Here is a 25,562-nt window from a genome sequence, read left to right on the forward strand (position 1 = left end):
CAGCCTTCCCACCAGAGGTGCGTAATGGATGGATGACCAACCCCAGTGCATGACCACGTGATAAGTTATCTGCCCACGGTCCATGAAACAAAACGCTTTTTCCTTCTTTTCCTTTACATCGGGGGCAGTGAGCCCCGATATTCGAAGTATTCCCTAAGCACAACGCGTTGGTCTTGTTATTTTGTTTTACAACGAGCTCACACCGAGCCCTGCGTGCCCAGCTGTCAGCGCTCAGCATCACATCGCCCTTAACCTGGGTCGGTCGCAGCGCCAGCTGCTGCCCCGGCTGCCGCTGCGTCCCCCTGTGCAGCCGAGCAGGGCTGGCCCTGGGGATGAGAGGCAGCCCGACCCTGCCCGCTCCTTCTGCCCCGGGCTTTCCTGGCACAGTGCGTTATGGGCAGGCAGCGGACCTTGCCCGAGGGCTCGTCACTCATTACCACCACCTTGGGAGCACCGGAGTCAGCCGGCAGCCGCTGGCAACTCAGTGAGAGCAGCTGTGATGCACTCCTCCCTGCGGGGCCCTGGTAACACGAGAGCAGCGCTGTGAGCTGCCAGCCTTCCTGCCGCCCCGCCAGCCGGCACCTCACTGCTCCCCATCCCCACGAGATGCCGAGCACCTCCACGCCCTGCCAGGCGAGGGGGACGCCAGGCTGAGCCCCTCTGCGCTGCGTCTCAAAGGCTCCGGAAGGGACCTGCCCGTTCCCTGCGGTCGAAGCTCCGTGCAAACAGAGGCGCAGCCTTGGGGCTGCCCCAGACGCAGTGAGCCCTCAGGGCTCTCACACCGCTGGCAGCGCCCGGCCCCGTGCCAGCCCCCAGTTCCGGGCTGCGGTGCCGCATGGATGCTCTGCCAGGGCACAGTAAACAGAACACGACGGCAGCAGAGGTCCCTGAGGTCTCCAGCTGTCTGAAAGTCATCAGTGCTGCATCCAAACCCTCAAATTTTTCCGTGTCTTGATCTGGGCCAGGAGGAGGTGCTACTGCGACAGCGAGACAAGGGGCAATAAAAAGGGATCGAACAACCAGCCAAAACCAGCTGTATTTAATAGTTTCTCCTGGGGGAAAGGGCTGCAGCAGGACCAGACTTATCTCTGTGTTTTATACTTGAGGTCAAGAGACTAAAAGCCCCACCGGGATCGTTACTTATTAATGACAATGGGGAACAACCCAGATGCCAACACACGTACACAAGGAAGAGCTGGAACTCTGTGGCAGGAACATTTCCCCCACACAGCACGTCTCAACGAGGAATGTCTTCTAGTCAGAGCTGTCCCTCGAGCACTGGTTGTGAGGCTGCTGCAGATGCTGCTCTTCAGTGGGATTGACAGTGAAGGATGGGAAGCACCTCGCTCTGCCCTGCCTCCTGCTGCAGCCCCCCAGCCATGTTGCCACTGATTGCAAGAGCACAAGTCTTGCCTATGGCAACAACACACGAGCAAGGCACTCTCAGCCTCCCAGAACGTTAACAAGGCAGGATGCCTCTCCTGGAGGAGAATTCACCACAGCAGAAGAATGGCAAGTGGCATGGCCATAATAGAGCAGCTGCAGGGTCCCAGTGGCTTCAGAAGCAATGGCTCTAACTGCATCACTGCTGAGCAACAGGCAATTCCAATGGCAAATATATAGCCAGAGAGGAGGAGCACCAGTACACCCAATGCCATCACCCAGTGCTCCCAGGCTGGGCAAACAAGCTGGATGGTGGATGCAGATGAAGAACCCAAGCCAAAGGCTGGAAAGCCACCAGGAAGGTGGAGGGCTGCTGAGAGCCCTGGGTGCAGCCTGCAGCCAGCAAGAGCCGTGTGCAGGGAGAGGGCAGCGCGGGTCATGCTGTGAGAGCGTATTTAACACTGATGGAGGAGCCCTGCCCTGGGACGGATTGATGAGGGCAGTGCTGGGCAGCCATGCCTCCCTCCAGCCTGCCTAGCTGCTGTAGAAGACGCGGACGCGCTATGTGATGTCCCCGCGGCACAGGGGACAGCTCTGTAGCCGTTTGCAGTAGGTCTGGCAGCAGCACACATGGCCACAAGGCAGGAAAATCATCTGGGCCTGTGGAAAGAGAGAGAAGACATGAACAGTGCTGTTATACCATAATCTCAGCACCACCACATTTAGACAAAATACAGGAGGAAGCTGGAGATGATGGGCAACACCTACAGCTTTCAGAGTGGTAGACAGTGCCAGCACCCTGAGCCCCTGCACTGTGCAAAGCATGCACAGTGAAACAGACCTGAGGAAGAGCACTGCCCAGTGCCACATCCCAGCTGGCCCTCACTCACCCCTGCTCTGGCAGCACACACGGGCTCTCACCTCCTGCTCCATGCAGACAACGCACTCTGACTTCTTCTCATCCCACTGCAGCAGGGGAGCAGTGGGGACCACAGAACTCGGGGCCGCCTCGTCAGGGGCACAGGGTTGTGTGGCTGCAGGGACCTCGGTGTCCACTGTCCTCAGCAGCTCTGCAAGCACAAGCAGAGGTCTGAGTTCAAGGAGAGCTTCCATCTCCCACCCAGTCAGGAGCAGCTGCATGCCCACGGGAGCTCAGTGCTCTGAGAGTCAATGGTGACAATGCAGCACACCCTGCCTCTCCCACAGGCATACAAACCTCCATCAGCTCTACTCCCCATAGGCAGGCATCTGGCCCTGCAGATCTCCCCACTCAAGGCTCAGGTACCCACTGCTACCACACGACACGTCAAGGAGCAGGCAGAAAAGAACTGCTGGTACCTGGGATTGTCTTTGCCACAGCCAGGATCTCCTGCACCCGTCTGAGGATGGCACGCTGCAGGCCAGTCTCTGCAATGCCCATCTGCAGTGCAAAAGGAGGGTTGTCAGCACTCAGATGAGAAAGCATAGAGGGGGCTGAGAAAGGAGACACCTCCAAGAGAACAACACAAACTCTTTGGCCAGGCTGGCAAGACCTGTTCACGTCAAGGGGAGAATCTCCATCAGGCATCAAAGCTGGGATAAAGGAATTCGCACGTGCCCCTGTTGAGTTACAAAGCGCATCTGAGGGACTGAAAGGCAGAGCTGAGCTACAGCTCATTCTGCAGGTGCTCTGGAAAATCTGTCACCTGCTTGGACAAGGCACAGAGTAGCATCAGCACCTCCCCCTGCACAGATGTGGCACACCAGGAGCACCAACACTCTGTCCAGCAAGATCTGCAGTGGGCATAACCACGAGCACGGCTCGACAGGGTCAGACACAGAGCAGCATTGCCCTGTACTGCTTATCTGCTGCCTCGTACCTTTTCCAGGTCACTGGCAGTCATGGTGCTGAGCACTTCCAAGGAAATTCGATGGTGTGCAAAGACAGGCACATACTGTTCAGCTGACAGCTCGATTAAAAGGTTCACCAGCTGCTTCTCCAAGCCCTCCTCCTGCAAAACACAAGGTGAGCTCTCAGACTTCGCTCTGGAGAAAAGGTGTGGGGCACACAGCTGCCTGACCATGCATGGCAGCAAGGACAGGCAATGCACATAGTCCTGCTCTCAGGAACAAGGCCATTCTAGAAGCATTTTGCTTCCATGAAGACACTAAAAAGCCCAACAGCCAAAGGAGCTCCGGCTGCAAATACTTTATGAGCGAAATTCAGAACACCTTGGTTTTGGAAGAATGAAACACAGCAATTTTGGCAGCTGATGTCTGCAGCAGCACCTGCTCTGCCAACCTGAGCTGACACACAGCAGGGCTGGAGCTCAGAGCAATCTCTCTGGGGCTGCCCTGCACCTGTTTTCACAGCACAAAGTCCCTGGCTCAGTACTGTAAAGCACCAGGCAGCCAAGCGGAGCTGTTCAGAGGTTTGGCTGGAACAAAGTGTTCCTTCCTCTGCACCTGTCAAGCAGAGCATTTTGTTAGTGTGCACACTACAGTGGAAGCAGTAAATGCAGCAGCAACCTGGAGTTTCAGGGAAAGTGACTTCTGGTTCAGCAGGCGCTGGTACTGGATCAGCCAGTAGTTCTCCTGTTTGGTTTCACTCTTTGCTTCCATTTCCAACTAAAAAACAAACTCATTCACTCAACAGCCCGAGATAATGCAGTAAGTGCTATTTAGAGCAGCCTGAATTGTGTGTGTAAGGGGAAATCAACAGCCTGGCTGTGTAGGGCTGGCTCAGAGAACTGCCAGGCTGGTCCCACTTTGATCCCCACATCCCACACCCTCTGCATCCCTCTGCTCACTGTGCCCTATGTACTAAAGCCCAGCCTTTTGAAGCTCAGGACAGTCTAGAGGTCTTCAGAATTACAAGGCCACATGCAGACACCCAGTAGGATCATGCTGATTCTTTCCTGTGATTTCCCCAGAAATGGGAAAGATCATCCCCAGATGGGGGAAGCAGGGGACATTTCAGATACCAGGGCCTCACACTGCACCAGGGACCGGAGGTAACCATGCCCCAAGAGCTTACATCAGCACTTTCTGAAGTCTGAGTCCGGACACCACCACTCAGAGCCCCTCCCTGCTCTTCTTTATCCCTGTGCTGACCCATGGATGCTCTCCCTGCAGACAGCCTTCGTGCTTACAAAGGCTTGTGCTTTGTGCTCATCTACAGCCCAGAATTACGGGCCTTCATTACCAGTATTTGTTGCAATTCCTCTTCCCTTTGCTTCTTTCTTTGAGCAGCTACTGCAGCAGGTAACCAAGTGCTTGGCGTTGCTCTATGATCACCCCCTGCAATAAAAGGACTCTGGCATCCATTTCTCAGATCTGCAGGAAACCCCTGCCCCAATTTCCAGCAAAGCACTCACCATATACCCAGAATTGTCATAGCAAATGTTAAATTCCTATGCTGCATGGGCCCCACAGCACAGCTGAGCAGATGGCCTCAATCCTCCCTTTGGCATGGCACGCCTATTTCTTTTGGTCCTGCACTGACCATTCACCAGTGGTGCCAATCCTCAGCACACACTGAGCAGCCCCAGGCTGTGCCTGCCTGCAGCAGCTCTTCATCACTACACTAAAAGTTCATTCAGTGGCATCAGAAGCGTTTGTGGTCCTCCTTAACGGAAGATCACCTGAAACTACATCTAGGAGCCTGCAGACATGCGAAGGAGCAACCAACAGCAGCTGAGGATATCCTATCAGCACTGGTCTCTTCCAAACCAACCTTGCAAAAAATAACTGGTGCAAACACCTCCCTTTCTCAGGGCTTTTTTTGTTATTCTTCCTGCTTTCCTGTGATTCTCCAAGCTCAAGACTAAAGCACCCATATCTTATAGGAGGAGCAACAATCTGCTGCACAAACATGACTGCAGGAATATTTCTGCCAAAGCACTTTGTGGGCACTGCCTGAGCAATAAGGGCTCAATGGCAGCAGGAAATTTTGGGCTGCAGACCATCAAACAGCAGAGGGGATGCAGGCAGATGAAGCTGTCTCCAGTTTGCTCTCCTAGTGTGCAGAAGTGTAGCTGCAAACACATTGTGCCCCAACAGCCACACAGATAGGGACTGGAATACATCCTCACTTTCTTGGGCTGAATAAAGAGGTGACCTAAACTGGGAAACTGTGCACACAAGGCAAAAACTGATGCAAAGGTGTATCAACAATTTAAAGCCAAGCTGCTTAAGCCAAATGTGAGATTTCTCAATTATGACTGCTGATGAAGTCAACCCATTGAATGGTGGGATGGTGGGGTGGAAGAGCCTAGGAGTCATGGGCTAGAAATGAAGGAGAAGAGCTGGCAGTCACTGTTGCTGGGTATTTAAAACTAAACACAACATGTGAGAAGACATGAGATGCTCAGCAGGGATTTCTGGGACAGCCAACAACTGGATTGAAAAATCCTTCCACACACAGCAAGCCTACAGCTGCCCACTTCTAAGGAGGCCAGGTTACTTGTCTCTTTCCTGCCATTCATCAGTAAGTTTAAAAGCAGCAGCAGCGTTTCCATATCACCATGACAAAGAGGTTTTTTTGGTGTCCTGGGGTTAAGTACCTTCTGATTAAGCACAAAACCACCAGGAAACTGCAAGAAGCCAAAGAAGCAAGTGAAGCTTTTGCAATCCCAGAGCCGAGAGAGTGTGGTGGGGCAGTCCCAGGGCCCTACATTCCTGCAGCGTCTCTGTGTCCAGTTCTTGCCTCTTTAACTCCAGCTGTGTCAGCTGCAATAACTCTGTTTCTATTAATTTAATCTAAACAGAAGATGAAACATTTTTTTACTGACATTTGAAATGATTTTAATTTACACTCTTTCAAAATGAGGTCTAACTACTGACCTTGGAAGGACAACACTGCAGAGCTGCCCATAAGCTTGGGAACGTTGGAGCCCTACCATGACACGTGTTCTGCGGCTGCTCTTTGTCTCATGCCTGAAGAACTGCCTCCCACTCTCTGCACTGAACACCTTCTGTTCGAGACCAGAAGCACAGCGCAATCAGTTCATTCAGCCAAACCCTGCAGCCACTCTGGAAAGCAGCTGTTATCAAAATCCTCTTAGCACCAGTGTTCAAACTGCAGATGGACTGGGAGCTCTGTCATGGATCCCAGCTGCTTCAGCAATTCCCATCACGATACATGCTCTTTCAGTCAGGGTAACTGAGACACAGAGAGGTGAAATGAGCTGCCCAAGATCCCAAGCCAAGAAGAGAGCCCAGCTCCCCTGCCAGCCCAGCAATCTGTTCATCCCAGGCCATTCTGCTTCCTGTGTGCCACCTACCACCAAATTCCTGCTGACACTGAGGCTTTGTGCAGGCTGCACCTACAGCCCCTGCCCTACAGGATGCTGGTGGGATGGGTTTCAGTAGCAAAAGGCCCAGCCTATGGTATCAAGAAACAAACTCCCTTTGTTTACAAAGCAAGAGCAAGCAAACTGCCGGGCTCTTACTGATCTCAGGCAATGGAAGGCGGTTAGATTCATCTTCTGGATTGTCTGTGCAAAATCCATAGGTTTTAAGCACAGTGCAAAGACTGGTCACCAAGTGACTGAATATATCAAAGCCTTTGAGATTATCTACCAACTCCAGACCTGAGACTTTTCTCCTAGTGTCAGATCAAGAGAGGGAAGCAACTGGAACGCTGTATCAGAAAGCAGCTACCCACCTCCACACATCAATTACTGCTACCTCCCCAGCAGCTTTTGCTCTTCCCCTGACTATTTTGTTTCACCTTTTGCAGAATGTTGCTCAGAAAGGCAGGCTGAGAATGGGAAAGAAAAGGTGAACTTATGGCTCAAGGCGCAGTTACAGTGTGCTAGATGGAGATGCAGTGGACTCGTGGAAACAACAGCCCTACCAAGGAAACCTGAAGGAAAATGGTAATTGCAATTGCAGACCACCCCTACAGAGCCAATGCAGGTCTGCTACTGACCACTCTCCAGCATCTCATCCAGAGCAGTTTTGAGATGACCAAAGCAATGGCAATCCTACTAACTCCACAAATGTAAAATCTGTCTCTATACTCTCTCCTATGGTACTGGGAGACTAGTTTATCTCACACTGCACAAAGCTTTGTCTGTAACAATACAAGAGCTCTCCATTTCCTTCCTGCTCTTTGCTCACAGCACTTTGATCTTCCTCATAAGGGTCTCAGCAAATGATGAGGAGCTGGTTGCTCTTTCCTCTACTGCTGACTCACCTGGTTCCTGATCTGTCTGTGCATAAGATCCTTCTTCACTTGGAGAGCTTCAAAGGCAGCTTTCTGCATCTCACTCTAAGGGACAGACAACATTCTGCTCAGTGCAGGTTGTTCATGCAGATGTGAACGACCTAAAGAAACCCTGCTGCCTTGCAGTGGCTCAAGTACAAATGAACAATGCTAACTCTGCATGAACAGTGCTCACATTACAATATGGCATAGATCTCACCAGAAGGTAAAGATCTCTGACCAGAGGGTAAAACCCTCCTTACAGAATGACAGAAGTTACAGTCATGCTCTACATACACACACGTTGAGTGCTGTATATGAACCCCACCTCCCACTTTCAGCAGCACTGAGTACTCAGGCTGCCAGGTCTGTGCAACAAGGCATGACTTCCCAGCACATCTGAAAAATGAGCTGAGGAGGTCTCAAAATGAGGTATTCAAAAGCAGAAGATGCTCAGAAAATGCATCCCAAAGGCATCCAGACAGCTTGTCCAAAGTCACCCAAGAAGCCTGCCAAAAAGACAGGACTTGTCAAAACTCTCTCAAATCTTAAAATCCTCTGTATTAATCATCACACCACTTTTGCTTCCCATGGTCTGTGCTGCTGTCCTTCATGAGAAGTTGCTGTCTAGTTAAAGTATAAACACATTTTTCTCTCAGATACCAAAGCTAGCTTGTTAGAACACCGGTCTCCAAGTTAAACCAATAGTGTTCTATAAAACAATTCTTGCAAACAGCCCGACCCTGCAACCATTGCTCCCATACCTGTCACTCTCAACTCTGCTTTTGCATCCTACTGCCTTTCTTCAGTCTCTCCCTGCATGCAATTTGCTCTCTTGCCTACCTGCTGCAAGATCTGACTAACAGCTTTGTTCTGATCCATCTGTTGCCAAGCCAGGATTTGCTGGAACTTCTGATCCATCTCAGCTAGGCTGCAAGAAAATATATTTGTCAAGGAGTTACTGAAAATCCAAATAGGGGCCGTGGTTGCCCCAGCAAGCTGCCCAGGTGATGAATTTGCACATCAGTGTTCTGCACTGGAAAAAGCTGTGCTGATGAAGGTCCAGACAGCAGGGTCAGGTATTGCCTGCACTTGCAGGCAGGACTGTGTCTACCCACTGCCCTCTGTTGGGCACAGCACGGGTGCACAATGTTAATTCTGTCTGTCAGACACCTCCAGATTTCTGACATTCTTGTAAATAAATAGAGCTAGAATTTTCTTCATTTATAGCAGTGTGCTACACGTACACAAACTGTGCCCACATAATCCTTACAGTCCAGAGGATTTTTAATATTCTGTGCCTCCTTCACATATTACAAAATGTGAAGTTTTCAACTGTTCTGTTGTAACACTGCTCGATTCCACCTGGCTCATCACTGCTCAATTTCACTGCTCAGAGATGGAAATTTTCACACTGGCTCCTGGAGTGACACATCCCAGCTTGCACGTCACAAGGTCTCATAGCTTTGTGGGCAATAAAGTCCCCAAGTTCCATTTTTTCCTCCTAATTTCTCAGCTTGCTTCACTTCCCCAAAGACCCTGCAAGAAGGACCACATCTGAGAACAGAGCCTTGCTTCTAAGAAACAGAATGTGGCTGTAAACAACCATGAAGAACCTCAGCCTGCTCTGTAATTTGTCCAGCAGAACTATGAAAATTCCACAAGAGTGCAACAAATGAAAGGCTATAGCTTCCACTAGGAAAAGTTCTGCACCATAATTATTATCTTCTCCATTAGGAGCTTTTTTAATACCATGGAAAAAGAAACGTAATCCTCTAGACAGTCCTAGGAGGCACTGCGCTACACTTTGACACTGACTAACCAAATAACAAAAAGATCAGTCTAACTTCACCCTCCATACTTAGCAGGATGTATAAGGTAGAATAAATGGTATAAACATGTGACAGGTGCAAAGCATGATTAACATCTCATGTTCTCGTGGTTAGAAGGTGGTTCATTTAACCACGCTGCTTTACTTTGCACTGTCACCTGGTTCACACAGAGCTGTTCTGCTGCCATCCAGCAGCTGCAGAAATTCCTGGCTCTTTACATGGGAATCACACCAGAGAGTGCTGGCAAGCAAGGAACTTTACAACAGCAGCATCTCCAGCCCCAGAGATCTCCCAGCATACCTGGAGCAGGCCTGGCTGACAAGGTCTTGCCGCTGAGATTCATAGGTCATGTGGATGAGCTTGTTCTTGTAGCTCTCAGCCAGCATTTGTTGCATGGCAGCTAGGAGACAGAAGTGCTGTCAGTCTGTATCAGGAGCTCCTCTCTGGAAGAGACACTGATCTGCCACTGCTGCTAGAATAACTTGCAATTAATAGTGCCTTTTCTCTCATTTCAACCTGTTCTCATTATTCCCATCTCATTCATTTATGAGGAGATGCATTCAGCTGCAAGAATTGTGGGTATTTATTGGAAAATCACACAAACAAATCCTACTATGCTTGCATCTCTTCAGTATTTGGAGAAGCAAAATCAGTGCCTTAGACAGGCTACAGGCCTGTCTGTACTGCTGTGAACCATCCACTCCTGGGGTGACAGCACACACATCATTTCCATTGTAACTCCAGCAGCTCCATTCATGCTCACAATGAGCAGAAATGGTTCCCTTGTGGCACTGTTGCTTACCTCCTAATATGCTTCCTGCCTCACAAACCTGATCAGTCAACATCTGCTTGGTACCTCTAAAGTAGGAAGTACTTTGTGCACACAGGATGCCTTACCATCAGTTTCAGACTGCTTATGCAATACACTCCAGCTACATCAGGGGCACAACTCACACCTGAGAATCAGCAGTGAGTTGCGGGTGGGAGCACTGATCAGCCATGGTATGTGTACAGTGCTACCCACTTCGAGTCTGCTCTATGCATGAGGCAACAAACAGCAAGAACGTGTGTAGCAGAGCATCTCCCACACAGCAATCACCTTTCAGGGCATATCCAAAGGAACCAGGTCTTTCCAGTAACCTACTATCCCAGTTATTTGGACTTACAGGCCACTTCCCTCCTGCGCAGATGCTCTGTCTCCTCCTGTGTGATTGCCATCAGCTGTTCCATCCTTATTCTAGCAAGCAAATAAGAATAATTCAGCCACTCATTCAAAGAAGCACTACCTCACTCCTCTCCTGCTCACTCAGCTCAGAACCCAAGGCTGGGCAGATTCAGCAAGCAACCTGTACAAGAAAGCCACATGCTCATCAGAGACTCAAAAGTTGCAGTGATTTCTTGGAAAGGGTATAAAAGTCTATTAAAAAATAAAATTTTCCTCAAAACCATGGGAACAGCTGCTTCTTACAATGGAAAGTTCATCCCAGAAGACCTAACAAGGATCTGGGAAACAGGCTTCCTTCCCTTGAGGCTTGAGGAGCACTTTAAAGCTGACTGCAGTGAGCATTGCCACTATAAGCAGGAGCCTCATCTCCCTCCCACCTCCCTGTCCTTGTTCCAGCACAATTACACACACCACCACTTAACTTTCTGGGAAATGGTTTGACATAAAAACTATCTGCCATACAAAGAGAATATTTTTCAGCCAGGTCAGTTTACTCTGTCACAGCACAAACACCTCATGGAAGCAGGGGGCAATATAAAAGTAGAGGAGAGTTGCAGAAAACCAATTTTAGGGGCAAAGCCAGATCAAAGTGTTGGCTGAATGGCAGCACTGAGTTTGGTGTATTCCTCCCATACACATTACTGGACCACTTCTGTAAGTGCTTTGCTTTCCAACAGATTTCTCTTGGTCCTTGATAGTAGAATACAGGGTTTTGTTCCCAAACTCCTTAGCTAGGACTACTCTGAGATGAAAAGTAAGTGCAATCACCAAAATATGCACCTTCCAGAAGGAGCACTAAAGAGGAACACTAAGCACTGCTGTTCAAATATGTAACTTCCATGAGGAATTCAAATTTTACACAGCACCACAAAACTTCAAAAGCACAGATGTGTGAAATATTCTTCTGAGGTGCCAAATTCCACTTCATTTAAGTGGGATTTTGGCAGTTCAGCAACTAACACTCCATCCCGACACTGATCCTGTTCTGCTAGAAGTGGCAGCTGGGAAAGTGGTATCTTTATTTGCAAATCTATGAGCACATACTTGAGTGCAGACAAACTCAGTGTAGCTAACACACACGAGAAGGGAAGAAGCAACCATGTCCACAGCCAGGGCAGCACAGGAGTCTGCAATTCCACTGCCTCTGTACAGCACAGGCTTGCAGGGACAGTTTAGCTCTGTAACCAAGCCTGCAGGCCTTTTGGGGAGCTCTGTCCAAAGGCTGCATGCTGGACAGGGACCACAGAAGCAACATGCACTCCACTTCACTTAAGTATCAGGACTGACCAGCTCTGTTAAAACTCAGAGAGGCCAAAATGAACAACTCAGAGCACGACACGAGCCCCCAGTGGACAGAGCTCACTGCAGGATGTCCTGTGACTGCCTCACCTCTGATTGTCCTCTGTCAGCTTCTGGATACGGCTGGCAATGCCTTGCTCTGCTTGCTTCAGCTGCTGCAGCAGTTTCAGGTGCTCCTCCTCCAAATGCCGCTGGTGCTTTGTCAGGCCCTCCTCCAACCTCATCTGATTCTAGGCCAAGGTAAAAGAACCAAAGGAGAACACGGTCAGTTTAAGAAACGTAGTATCTTGTACTGGGCCAGATCACGGAGGGTTTGGTTGTAGTGCCCCAGGCAGCTCTGGGGAGATGTTATGAGAAGGAGATCAGATCCTTCATTCTTCATCAGATGGGGCAGCCTAAACACAAAGGAACTCCAAGGTGCTTCCAAGGAGATGTTGAGAATCTGTGAAGTCAAGCAATTATGTACAGGAAAGATGTAAAAAAATGAAAAAAAAAAAACAGCTCCAATTTGTACAATCAAAACAGCCACCTATCAAATGACTGTTACAGCATCCCTAATGAGTCCAAGGGAGAAAGCAGAAGCAAAACACTGAGGGCAGTGAAATGAGCTGCTGTCTCTAGAGGGAAAGTTTCTGCTCACGTGGACACTCAAAACACCTCTCTGTCTGTGGCAGCAGGCACAGCCCTAGCTCAGCAAATGAGCAGGGATTAGAGCTCCTGCCCAGAAGAGACCCATCTCTCTTACTGTCTGCAGTATCTCGTCCTTCTGATTGTTGATCTGCTGAACAAGCAGTGCATGTTCTCTTTGCCCCATGTTCAAGCACTGCTCAAATTCAAGCTTCTCCTGCATTTTTTTTTCCTGAGAAGAAAGATGAATGCCAGGAATCAGCAGAGTTGGCTCCGCTCCTTCTCAAATAAGAACAAATTCTGGCAATGCAAAGCAAGGCACATTAATCCCCACAACTACAAGAGAGAAAGCCAAAAGGCTTTGACTAGCCAGGAGGCTTTACTAGAGGATGGAAACGTTCTGTCCCTAGGAAACCAAAAATTGTGAGGCAGAAGTTGCTGTTCTCTTTATGATAGCTTCCCAACTCCTTGCAATTCCTTTCAGTCACAAAGCCAACACCTCAAGGCATCAACTCATACAACAGAAACACAGGGAACTTCTGCTTCAAGCCAATACAAACACTCAACGCTAGGAGTTAAATCCAAAATTAAGGTTGTGTTCAGCTCAGACTTTGGTGGTGGCTTGCAGACCTTGGTGGTAGCTTGCAGACCACCACCGTCACCTCACCTAAAGAAGGTCTTGTGCCCATTTGTGCAGAACTTCCTATGCTGCAGTTCCTGGCCGTTTCCCCTTGTCCTGTCTCCACACACTGCAGAAGAGAGTCCGGCCTCTCCACTCTGCCCCCCCACACCTTAGATATTTACAGACCTGGATCAGGTCCCCTCTCAGTCTTCTTTTCTCAAGGCTGAACAGACCCAGTTCACTCAGCCTTTCCTCATAGCAGAGATGCTCCAGGCCCCTCACCATCTTTGTGGCCCTCTGCTGGACTCTTTCCAAGAAGTCCCTGTTTGTTTTGTACTGGGGAGCCCAGAACTGGGCTTAGTGCTCCAGATGAGGCCTCACCAGGGCAGAGTAGAGGGGGAGGATCACCTCCCTCGACCTGCTAGACACGCTCTTTTTAATGCACCCCAGGATGCCATTGGCCCTCTTGGCCACAAGGGCGCACTGCTGGCTCATGGCCGACCTGTCGTCCACCAGGACGCCCAGGTCCCTCTCTGCAGAGCTCCTCTCCAGCAGCTCATCCCCCAGCCTGTACTGGTGCATACAATTATTCCTCCATAATAATCATGGTCAGCCACCGCTTCTCATAGCCCAGTAGCGCCCCGCATTCCCTCTCATGCACAGCCTCTGGGAAAATCAAACAGTACAGTGGACTGTGAACAGCTACACCGAGAGCAGTGGGTGCTAAGACATTCAAATGTTGGGACCCACGTGTAGGAAAAGCTGCCTGGGCAGTCAGTGTTCGGGGATCTGCCCACCGTGCTGGTCCTGCCCAATCAAACCTCCTGCACACTGCAGAAGGAAAATGAAAAAATGGCACCCGCTGATATTCACTGACCCTTGTTGAACGTTTCTGGAGACACAGCAGTGGATGTGAGCACAGTGGGGCTGTGAGCATTGCGTTTCATCAGTGGTGACAGTGACAGCGGGTCACCCCCTGGTGCAGATTGTTATGAGCTGGTGAAAATGCAAAGCTGATATCGGTGACCGTGTTGAGAAACAGGTTTGGTAGCTGAGAATTTGCTCTATCAAGCATTGTTATTGGGCTCTTTGTATCTATTGTAGTTTCCACGGCAATAAGTAGGAGGCCTTACTTCCTCCAAAGAGGAACCTTCCTATACAGAAAAAGTTCTCTAAACATCTGTGAGTCTCTTCATCACTTCCTTTTCCAACTTGTTTTCCTATGATTATTGTTCTAGAAAACTTCCTGCCAATTGACATCCTGAAGGCCATGACCTGTAACAGCAGGAAAGACAGGAGAGGGTCTTGCATCTCACTGGGCATCTGTGTGCCCATGTGTGCCATGCTCTGGAAAACTTTCCAGTTTGTGCTCTGGACCTATCAATTCTGTTCATTAGCATCCCAATGCCAGGAGATACAGAACCTTAGAATCAGAATCATGGGATCAAAGAATGGCCAGGGTTGGAAGACACCTCAAGGATCATAAATCTTCAACCCCCTGCCACACGCAGGGCCACCAACCTCTTTTCATAGCAGCCCAGGCTGCCCAGGGCCCCATCCAACCTGGCCTTGAACGCCTCCAGGGATGGACGTGGCATCACAGCCTCTGTGGGCAGCTGTTCCAGCACCTCGTCACTCTCTCACTGATAAATTTCTCTCTGATATCTAAACTGAATCTCCACTCTTTTTGTTTAAAGCTGTTCCCCTTTGCTCTGTTGCTCTCTTCCCATGTTAAAAGCTGATTTCCCTCCTGCTTATAAGTTTCCATTTAATTACTGGAAGGCCACATCAGGTTTCCCCAGAGTATTCTCCAGACTAAACAAACCCAGCTCTCACTGCTGGCTCAGCTGAAGTTTTTTGTCCTCCAGAACACCGAAGTCCTTCTCAGCAGGGCCGGCCTCCATGAGTTCTTCTGCCGGCCTCCATGAGTTCTTCTCCCAGCCTGCACAGATATCTGGGGTTGCCCCAACCCAGGTGCAAAACCCTACACTTGACCTTGCTGAATCTCATTAGGTTCACATGCTCCCTTCCAGATGAAGATTTTGAAACAGCTTTGTGAAGAAATGAAAGAACCTTGAGAGCAACAAGAGCTCTTTCAGGCTGGACATTAGGAAAAACTCCTCCAAAAGAGTGGTTGGGCGCTGGACAGACTGCCCAGGGAGGGACTGCAGTCAGATTCCCTGGAGGTGTTCAGGAAATGTTTAGGTGTGTGTATGGGAACTGCTAAGTCACAGCCTGAACCTCTGATTGATCACCTGAGGCGAGCCATGAGTCAGCCAGAGGAGCACAGTGAAGGCAATTCAGCTGTGCTGCTCTCCTGAACCTATTTAAGAGCTGGCTGCCAATGGGGAAGGAGCTCTTCTGGAGATTGGCCCTGCTGGAGTTTTGTGAGTGAGCCCTGGGTAGAGGTAAGCCTTCTATTTGTTCCCTTTTTATTATCATACTCTCCTTTGTCAAACTCTTGTTTATTTCATAATTATAGCACCTTAATAGTCACTGATTATACAGGGTGGCAGTGAGGAAGATGAGTGATGTGGAATGCCTTTCTTTAGAATCATTTCAGAACAGCATTTCACTTAATTGTGAACCAGGCAAGGGGGTGCAGAACAAACAGGCAAAACAGAGTGCAGGGAGGGATGTGGAGGGAGGTGAGCTTAGGAATGCAGCCTTGTCTCTCTCCTGAACCAAGACGCTTGTGCTCACGTATTGGTTCAGACTATGACTTGGGAATTCCACTGCAAGTCACAATAACACAGCAATTGGGGTGGGCAATGTGATAATAGCTTCTTGGAAACAGTTGTGATGTTCCCTCCTGTTCTAATTGCAATAGCTAGTGCCAACCTTGGTGGTGCCGTGCCGACCTGACCATTGTCTGTCAAGCTGGCTGAGTGGCTTGGAACCCTTACAAGGCTAGTTGGGCCAGGCCGAAAGCTGGCTGGCTGTTCAGGAGAGGACTGGCATGTGAAAGGTGGCCAGCTGGCCCATGGAGCTCTGTGTTTCTAGGGTCCTGCCAGGCCAGAGGCTGGCAGGCTGTTCAATAGGCACTGGCAGACTGAAAGCCAGCATGCTGGCTAGCCTGGGTGATCCAGCCGGGCCAGAGGATCCAGCTAACCTGGAGACCCGGCCAGGCCAATGGCCATGCAGCCCCAAGGCAGACCATCCAGGCTGCCACATCAGGTGTGGATCACTAAACCTCTCAGGCAGATGGCAAAGAAGATCAGGCCTGGCAAGGCTTCCGCAACGCCCCAGCCAACTGGCCTGTTGAGGCCTGGCAGGGCTCCCTCCTGGGCCGACTGGTCTTTTACCTCCATTAGACCTTGTTCTGCTGTGGAGAACAGGTGGGAGCAATTCACTTGTCTGGACAAGGGGTGGAGCCTGGTTCCAGCCCTCCCTGACCTCATTTAAGGGCTGGCTGGACCCTGTGAGGGCCCTCTGCATGGAGGTGTGTTCTTTGGTGTTCTGTGTGCCCTGATCTTCAGAATGGGTTAAGCAGTTTGGTCTTTGTTTTCGGGATTGAGTTGTTTACCTTTTGGGGGTAACTGAAAGCTGTGCCTGCTGTTGCCTTTGTCTCCTATTGCCGTTTTGGGTTAAGGGTTCTGCTTTAGGCTTTGTGGGCTGGGTCTAAGGAGGCCCCTGAGGGTCTCTGGCTTTGAGCATCAGTCAGTGGCAGTTGTTAGTTGTAGAGTGATCTGACTGTGTGTGTGTGAGTAGTGGTACTTAGAGCTGTGTGAATTCCTTGGCGAGGCCAAGCAGTGTGGAGGTCCTTCTATCCCTACTTGTGCAAGTCAGGAATGAAGTATATTTCTCTGCAGCTGAGAGCTTTTTGTTTGCTTGTGCAGCTTTGCTGTGGGTGATGCGGAGTTGTCAGGCAGACTTGGGTTCATTTGCCACACAGCACTGCGGCAGCCAAGTTCCAGTCCCTTTCCCAGTCTCAGTGGGATCAGTTTGTTCTGTTCTCGTCTGCTTAGAGAAACAGAAACTTCCTGCCCCCCAAAGCTTGTGACAGGTATTTCCCTAGAGCAGCATTCATGTCCTTCTTCTGGCCCCTTCGGCCAGTTCCCAGCTCTCCAAACTGAGATATATGGATGCAGCCCACCCCAGGGCTTCTTTGCCCTCCTCTGGGGCAGCTCCTCCCCGAGGAGATGCCTTTTCCCGCATGCAGCTGGTTCTTTGGCCACATGGGTTCAGTACATGGGGTTATGGGGGTCCTGCAGGTCACAGAGTTATGGGGTGACATTGGGTCAGATGGCATGGCACAGAGTTATGGGATCAGATGAGGTTCTGGGTCACAGTGATGGGGTCAGAAGGGATGGTAGAATCAGATGGGGTGTCATGGAGTTACGGGTCACGTGGGATTAGATGGTGGGGGTGAGGTGGGGGTAGGGATTCCAGAGTTCTGGGGCCACACAGCAGTGGGTCACAGTGTGATGGGAGTAGGCAGGGTCAGGGAATCACAGGGGCATGTGGGGGTATGGCTCACACAGGGCTGTGGGTCACGTGCAACCACCTCACCCCCACCACCTAATCCCACATGACCCGTAACTCCATGACACCCCATGTGATTTTACCATCCTTTCTGACTGCATCCCAAGGTCTGCATCCTCTGATCTTTTCTATTGCCCATTTTCCCTTCCCCATCTCCCCCAGTGACCAGCACTTGTAATAAACTGGACGGGCTGACATCTACCCTTTGTGTATGAATCTTGCTGTCAGGTGAGCATAGACTAGAACCTGCTCTCGCTCTCATAATAGGAGCGAGATGGTGCCATCACCTTGAAGAGGGATGATGGGTACTCTTCCAAGACCCCCTGGCTCTGACAGATGGGGTGGCCACATTCCTCGGAGCCCTGGGTGTTGTCAGCAACTGCGAAACTGCGAGACCCCCCCGCGGGGTCTGATGTGTTAAGCTCCCTCCCTGCTCTAATGATTGATGTGTGATGTGCCCCCTTGGGGGGCGTAGACGAAGTAATTAGGCTATATAAGGTAGTGTATACGGGTAATAAACGCCATTTGCTGCTCATCATATTGGTGTCGCCTCAGTAATTGGCCAAGCTGCGGTCTCCCGGGAAATTCGGTACGGGCGTGAAAAGCAACAAGTGGTGACCCCGATCGACGTGATTCCTGGGAGTGAGTCAGCTGCCTGCCGGAAGCAGGATCCCACTGCGGTAGCGGTAAATTCAAATCCGCGGAGTAGTGGTAACCCGGGGACGGGGAGGAGTGCGCATTACTCCTCGTCAGGCGGGAGGCTCGGGAAAAGGAGCCAAGATTCCCCTAGGACGCTAGGGGGGAAACGCCAGAAGAGGCCAGGTGCATGTTCGGCCGGAGGCGTTATGGAAGCCGTCATAAAGGTGATTTTTCATGCATGCAAAATTTATTGCGGGAAAAATGTTCCTTCTAAGAAGGAGATATCAGCGACGCTTTTGTTGCTGGAGAAGGAGGGATTACTATCATCCCCTTCTGATTTATATGATCCTAATAATTGGGATTCGTTTACTGCTGCACTCTCACAGAGGGCAATGTTTAATCAGAAAGCAGCAGAGATTAAGGTGTGGGGGTTGATTTTAACAGCTCTTAAGAAAGCAAAAGAGGAGAAGATTGCAGGTGACCGTGCTAGGGAGCTGCTGGGGCTCGGGCCAGGGGGGGGTCTTGTCTCCCCTACAGATTCGCCAGAGGGCAAGATGGCGCTGACTCCTTCGGCCCCACCAGAAACAACGACCCTGGAGATAAAGAAGAACGAAGTGAAGCAGGAGCAATCATACCATAAAAGGGAGGACCCACCTCCGTACCCGGCTCGCAGCATATATCCTTCGCTTAAGCCCTGTAAAGATAACGGGGAAGGGGGGTCGGTGGAGGAAAGTGCTATAACTTCTAGTACAGCTGATAAGAGGGTCCTTGAGAAGGGAGAGATGTCTGGAGGGGCTGGGATACAACCTGTGGAATGCGACAGTGGGGGCGGGACTCACCTACTGCCCGATTCTGCCTGCTACGGTGGCCACCCCCCGAGGGGCGTGGATTGTCCCCGGCCTTGCTGTGGGGGGAGCGTTCCGACGGGGATGGCCCTGGAGTCCACCCAGGAGGGGCGTGGTCCCATATCGACAGCTTCATGGGGCCTGCCTACCCTCACTGATTGGGCTCGAGTGAGGGAGGATATACAGGCCGCAGATCCAGCAGGTGTCGCTCTCACTTTGCCGGTGGTGATAAGACCAGAGGGTCCAGCTTGGGTTCCTCTGGAGTCCAAAGCGGTTACTCGTCTTTCGGAATTAGTTAAGAGCAAAGGCCTGCGTTCCCCTGTTACTATGGCAGCAGTGGAAGCTCTTATGGCTTCTAGTCTTTTGCCATATGATGCGGTGAACCTTATGCATGTTATTCTTGAGCCCGTACAATACACCTAGAAGAGCAAAAAGAGATGTTTCTGGTATTCTGGGAACAGGTTTAGGAGTCTTAAACAGTATAGACACTGAAATACTCATGAGTAAATTGAATGCCATTACAAGTAATATACATGAATTGCAACATCCTCTACAGTCGTCCCTATCAGGTTTAGGAACAAGCCAATGGCTTTTATCAGATGTGTTACCGCAATGGGAAAAGATAAATAGGAAAGATCATCTGTTGATTATGGATGCGCTTTCAGCAGTCCAAGGTAATACTTCTTTAGCCCTCAGTTGCATTCAGGCCCAGATGTGGATGCAATTTATAGCAGCGACAATCGTGAGAGAAGGTGAGGATGGCACTATACCCACTGAAATTAGAAAAGTAATTTGGGACAATGCAAATAGGTTTGAAAGAAAATTTCAATCATGGTGGCATTTAGTTAACTTCACTTATGACCCTGTCACCAATTATGCCGTGGCTTTTGTTTTGATGATAAGTAATGCTTCAGTATACACGATATATCCAATCGTAGCCCTAGGATTAAATCATGGTGAGACTACTCTGTATCCAATTGAACATCGGATATGGGCTCTTCAAAAGAATAAGAAATGGCAAACTGTGGACGTTAGTTCATGTGCCATGCGAGAACAACAAGGATTTATTTGTGAAAGTAATACATTTGAGACCCAAGATATCTGTTTTGACACTGAACAAAATATCTGCCACTTTGAGGTCCAGCCTGGTAGGATGTTCGAATCAATGCTTGTATATATTGGAAAAGGATGTGCTTGCATCAGAACTCATTGCGACTCCATACAAATAGGGAATATGATTGTTGATACTGCCAATCACTCAAATCTTTGTGTTTGCAATTTTATCAATATTTTAGGATGTGATTTTAACTATACAGTTCCTGTTACTTCATATCAGCTTTTGCAGTTCAATTACACCCTGATCAAAGATTTGCGTCCAGCGCTGATTGGAATGAATCTCGCATTGGTAAAGGAGCTTCTACAACATGACGATCTGCATCGACTATTAGAACGCATCAAAGACAACGGACAAAAGACCTTGATTACTGTTCATCATGACGTGAAAAAGATACATCGCGTCTTGGAAAGAGTAATGAAAGCTGGAGAACATCACTGGTGGGAGGTTCTTTTCGGTTGGTCTCCCACAGCTACGGGAATATTTAACTCTGTACTACATCCGGTAGTTGTTATATTAGGTTTAATAGTATTATGCTTGGTTCTTATAGTTATATTATATATAAAGACATGGCGCTTGCTAAAGCAAGTGTCCCAGCTTGATTTAGCATTAAATAGGGATACACTGCATCATTTTTTGTAAGACTTATTTTAAGGCTGATAGACGGTTATAACGTTAAGGTAGAACTTATATAAGATATTAAGATTTTAGGATTGTTAAGATAATAGGTTGTCATTAAGTTATAAGGTTATAAGTATATAAGTTATAAAGTTATAAGTATATAGGTCATTAAATTATAAAGTTATAAGGTTATAAGTATATAAGGTTATAAGTTATAAGGTTATATAGGGTTATAAGTTATATAGTGTTATATAAGTTATAGGGTTATTAGGATAGGATATTTTGCGAATCGGGTTGTAACGGGGCAAGGCTTAACCGAGAGGACAATGGCATGTATAGGCGCAATGCGGGGATTTCGGGGTGTACGCGGTTAGGGTCCTCTCGAGTTGTAGTATGCTTTCTTGAGCATGGAGAGGGGGAGATGTTGTCAGCAACTGCGAAACTGCGAGACCCCCCCGCGGGGTCTGATGTGTTAAGCTCCCTCCCTGCTCTAATGATTGATGTGTGATGTGCCCCCTTGGGGGGCGTAGACGAAGTAATTAGGCTATATAAGGTAGTGTATACGGGTAATAAACGCCATTTGCTGCTCATCATATTGGTGTCGCCTCAGTAATTGGCCAAGCTGCGGTCTCCCGGGAAATTCGGTACGGGCGTGAAAAGCAACACCTGGGACCCTGAGATCCTCATTTTCCAATGTGGTGCTCTCTTCCAGTGACACACAGAGCCCATGATTTTGCTGCATGTGAAAGGTATAGTTAAGTGTGAGGCCAGAGAGGAGACTTTTTCCTTCCAACTTGCTCTCCTTTACATTCCTGGTGGGAACAGAAGGGGTTTTTGGGAGGTGCTGGGAGCAAGACACTGCAGCTGGGTAACTTGTAGGGAAAGGATAAAGAGAAGCAGAGAAATGGATGCCTGCTCTCAGCGTTCTGACCTTAAACCTCCCCCAAGGTATGCATCTGGGAGAAGAACTGCTTTTTTTTTTTTGTGAAAAGTTTCTCTTGTACAGCAACTCATTGGCTTTTGGACCACAGGGAAAGAGATGGAAGAAAATACAAGAAAGGTCTTGTACCAGGTCAGGCGTAGATTATCCTGATATTACAAGCAGAATAGGAGGGAATATCACAACTGTTTCTAAAAAGCTATTATCACATCGGCCACCCCAGTTGCTGAGTTACTGTGACTTGTAGAGGAATTCCCAAGTCACAGCCCGAACCAATACGTGAGCACGAGTGCCTGGTGCAAGAGGAGACAAGGCTGCATTCCTCAGCGCTTTCCTGGCGGCACGGATGCGGCCCGTGCTCGCCGCTCTCCAGGAAGGCCCGCACGGGGCGGCGCGGCGCGGGCTCGGCCTTGCCGCGGTCCCCCGCGTCCCCGCCCTCTTCCTCCCGGGGCCCGGCCGCCCCGGAAGCGGAGCGGGCGCGCGGCGACAGGCATCGGCGCTGGCAGCCGGGCCGGGGCCATCTGGGACGCGCGCGGTGATGACGCAACGACGGTGCGACCAATGGCGCGCGGAGGAGGCGGGGCCGAGCGCTGGCTCTCCGCCAATAGCGGCCGCGGGGCCGCCGCGATAGCGTTGGCGGAGCCGTGGGGCTCCGTGCGGGCAAAGCGGCGCTGCGCCGCCGCCCCGCGTCCCCGCCGCTGCCGCCTGCCCCGTGCCTTTGGGACGCCGGGCTCTCAGGGGAAGGCGGCGCGGGGGCCTGTCCGTCCCCCCTCTGCACCGAGCCGTCCTCCACAGTCGCTGTTCGGACGGGAGCCGGTTGGGAACGCGGTCGTCTCTTTGTTTGTCGCTCTTTGCGTTCGTCGATTAAATGTTTACCGTTCGTTTCTCGGCGCTTCTGCCCGCGGTCGTTTCTGCAGCTCCGGTAAGTCACCCCGTTCCCGTGCCCACCGCCCGGTAAGGACGGGGCGGCGCAAACGGAAGAGATTAAGACTGGCTGCACAGCTTTGAAAACTGTGCTCTGCAGACCAGCTGCACAATAATGTCCTGCTGGCACGAATCCTGAACTTGTCTGCCCTCAGAAAGTCTTCCTGGATGTTCCTAGAAGGTTGCTGATATTCTTGGCACTCTTGGCCTAGCTGAATTTAATTGGAAAACTCCCACTAGCTTAGCAGGACTGTCTTCTTATTTTTCCATATGAAAGAACTGGATGCGTATTTTTCTTGCTCTCTTTTTTGGATTTTTCTAACAGTCTCAAAATCCTGTGAAGCACGGCTTCCTCACGGCTTTCACACCTGTTCAGTGACTCTGTGTATTCATGCGTTTATACATGAAATGAGTTTTATTTGTTTCTGCGATGTTGTTTTCACCTAACATATGTTTTAGTCTGGGAGTTAAATCTGAGTTGTTTATTTACTGCTGTGATAATGCTGAGGATCTGCATGAGGCACTGCAGCAGTTCAGTGCACGCTTACGCTCTCAAACCCCAGGGCCCCCATCCCAAGTAATAATGCAGGTAATCTGGGGCCTTCTTAAATTCCAGCAGCCTTTCAGAGGCTGGCTTACCCGCTCTGCACACCACTGTTTAGATATGCACACAAAAAAGCTGGGCATCTGCAAAGCTGAAAGCAAGTCTTTCAGTGCTTATTAATTTTGCTCCAGGCCTTTTACATTAGTAAAGTATTCAGAAGGAAGGGCCAAAATATAAACCTGCCACCACTTTCTCTAATGCATGCGAAGCTTCACCTCTCTAATTCCTTAGCAGTGTGTGCTGTGCAAATAAAAGCCCAGAGTCCAGAGGATGTGTAAGGAGCTCTGAGCTCTGCGCTCCCTGTGCACGTGCAGTCTGGCAAAATAAACTGGCATTCGCTGTTCAGAAGTGCAGTGTGCCTGAAGCGAAGTCCTTGAAATTCACTTCTATTCAGCGAAGGATTCTTCACTTATTTGAACAACTTGAAACATTTTAGAGTCGTGGAACACTTTTGAAAAAGGAAGGTCTTTAATATTAATATTCATGCCTATTTAGATTATCGATTTTCTATCCAAGCTCAGCTATTGATGGTTATGCCTGTGTAAGCCATAAAAATCAGGTCTTTACTGGATACATCCCATGCCAAATATTGTTGCTGCTTTGTTTTTATTTTCTATAGGTAGGATGCCGCTGCATTTACAGTGCAATCAAATGAGAATGTGACAGAGACTCTGTAAATGGTGGATTTTGCTTCTTTTCTAAATGGTGTGTAAAAAAAAAAAAAAAAAAATACTGTTTTTTGCTTTGTACAAAAATATTTGCTCCTTTGTACAAGAACACGGGTGTTTTCCATCCTCTAATTCATTAAATCTTGACCTGAAAGAATAAGTGGGTATACTATTGCAGCTGTAAATCTGTACTTTCTGAAAGTCTTTCACTAGGATAGCACTGCAAAAAAGGAAAAACAGGATGCCTAGATACTGATAATTTTTGAAGGTACAGTTTACTTATTTATTGCACTTAAGAAAAGCAAGAATGAGTGCTTTGGTGCAATGGACAGCAAGGAAGTGCTCACATGTGCTGTCGGTACACATACCTCTAATATCACTGCAGCTTTATCTGTCTTCCACATTTTAGTAGGTACCATCTTTTAAGGGGGGGAATACTGTTGAAAGCGATCATACTTTGGTGGTTTCTGGGCTCCTCTTGCTGCCCCCAGTTAGCCTGAATGAAGGATATGGAGTGGCAGCATTGCTGGGTGAATGCTGCCGTTACTGAGAGCAAAAGAGTGATTCTGTTTGTTGATGTACCTTTGGTCACTGAGCACCGTGAGAGCATTCTGAGTATTTATATTTGTAGTTCCAATGGCAAGTAGTCTAAAGACTGCTTGTGCACAAATGACTCAGAGCACATCAGTGCAATCTGCATTGTAACACATTACCTCTGATTTTAAGCCTGAAAGTTCCTTCCAGTATTAAGGCCCAGGAAACTCATTAGCCATCTGACCTGGGACAAATCTGCCTTTTGTTTCTCATTACAATCCTGTTTTTTCTTTGTGAAATTCCTTGGAACTGGTATTATCACACAAGCCAGACTTCTGCACAGTGTAAAATAAGGAATGTAATATATGAATATATATATACATATATGTAATATATTACACATATACACACACACACATATATATATATATATATTCATTTTCTGTTACCTTTAGAATACAAAGTTGTCTTTACCAATTTGGAAGAGATGTCTAGGAAAATGAGCTCCGTGTTGATTTCTTAAAAATTCAGAAGTAGAATTATTCTTCATTTGGCTCTGAGGGGCAATGATTCCAGGAATTGCTTTCCAGGACATATATTATTAATATTTTACCACTCCACATATCTTTCTGATAGGAATCTTTTATTGATTTTAGTAATTTCAAGTTTGTGGTGACAGCCCCTCATCAGCACAATTTCTCTGTGATGAATTTACTGTCAAGCCACGTTAATTGGTAGAATGTATGGCAGTCATTAGTTGTTGCAGGAGCTTTGAGTAAATTTTCTGGTAGGGCTCTCATTTAAACTAGGAGGGGTAGTGCAGAGAACAGGGTACAATTCCCTGCTCAGGAGTTTTGTTTTCTGTTACTTACAGTTTCATAATCAGCCTGAAGTGCATTGCCAAACACTTCATTCCAAGAGCTCATCTTAATTGCTGCATGGGATCTTACTACGTGTCCTTGTGATCCATCGGTGCCACAGAACAAATAAATTTCTGTTAGGTGCTGGCA

General features: G+C 48.9%; 1 protein-coding gene and 1 long non-coding RNA gene across 2 annotated transcripts; one reads left to right on the forward strand and one right to left on the reverse strand.

Moving 5' to 3' along the window:
* Positions 1-1,077: 1,077 nt before the first annotated feature.
* Positions 1,078-8,494, reverse strand: LOC122184252 (E3 ubiquitin-protein ligase LRSAM1-like). Its single transcript, XM_042879080.1, has 7 exons — positions 8,417-8,494; positions 7,565-7,639; positions 6,043-6,123; positions 3,243-3,374; positions 2,722-2,803; positions 2,305-2,453; positions 1,078-2,043 (listed from the first exon to the last, which is right to left on the reverse strand). The coding sequence occupies exons 1-7, from the start codon at positions 8,492-8,494 to the stop codon at positions 1,945-1,947; spliced, it is 696 nt and encodes a 231-aa protein (XP_042735014.1). The 3' UTR covers positions 1,078-1,944.
* Positions 8,495-22,513: 14,019 nt separating this feature from the next.
* On the forward strand, positions 22,514-25,556 carry LOC122184245. The gene is made up of 3 exons (XR_006180513.1): positions 22,514-22,744; positions 23,970-24,055; positions 25,427-25,556. It is a non-coding gene; the product is annotated as an uncharacterized LOC122184245 (long non-coding RNA).
* The last annotated feature ends 6 nt before the right edge of the window (positions 25,557-25,562 follow it).

This window comes from Lagopus leucura, unplaced genomic scaffold (genome assembly GCF_019238085.1).
Source record: "Lagopus leucura isolate 7727_CA_CO unplaced genomic scaffold, USGS_WTPT01 Super-Scaffold_100022, whole genome shotgun sequence".
NCBI lineage: Eukaryota > Metazoa > Chordata > Aves > Galliformes > Phasianidae > Lagopus > Lagopus leucura.

Coding starts and splice junctions, on each gene's coding strand:
- LOC122184252 (XM_042879080.1), bottom strand. CDS start 8,494: ATGGATCAGAAGTTCCAGCAAATCCTGGCTTGGCAACAGATGGATCAG. Junction 7,640..8,416: donor TTAGTCAGATCTTGCAGCAG/GTAGGCAAGAGA, acceptor TCTGTCCCTTAG/AGTGAGATGCAGAAAGCTGC. Junction 3,375..6,042: donor TGGACACAGAGACGCTGCAG/GAATGTAGGGCC, acceptor TGTGTTTTGCAG/GAGGAGGGCTTGGAGAAGCA.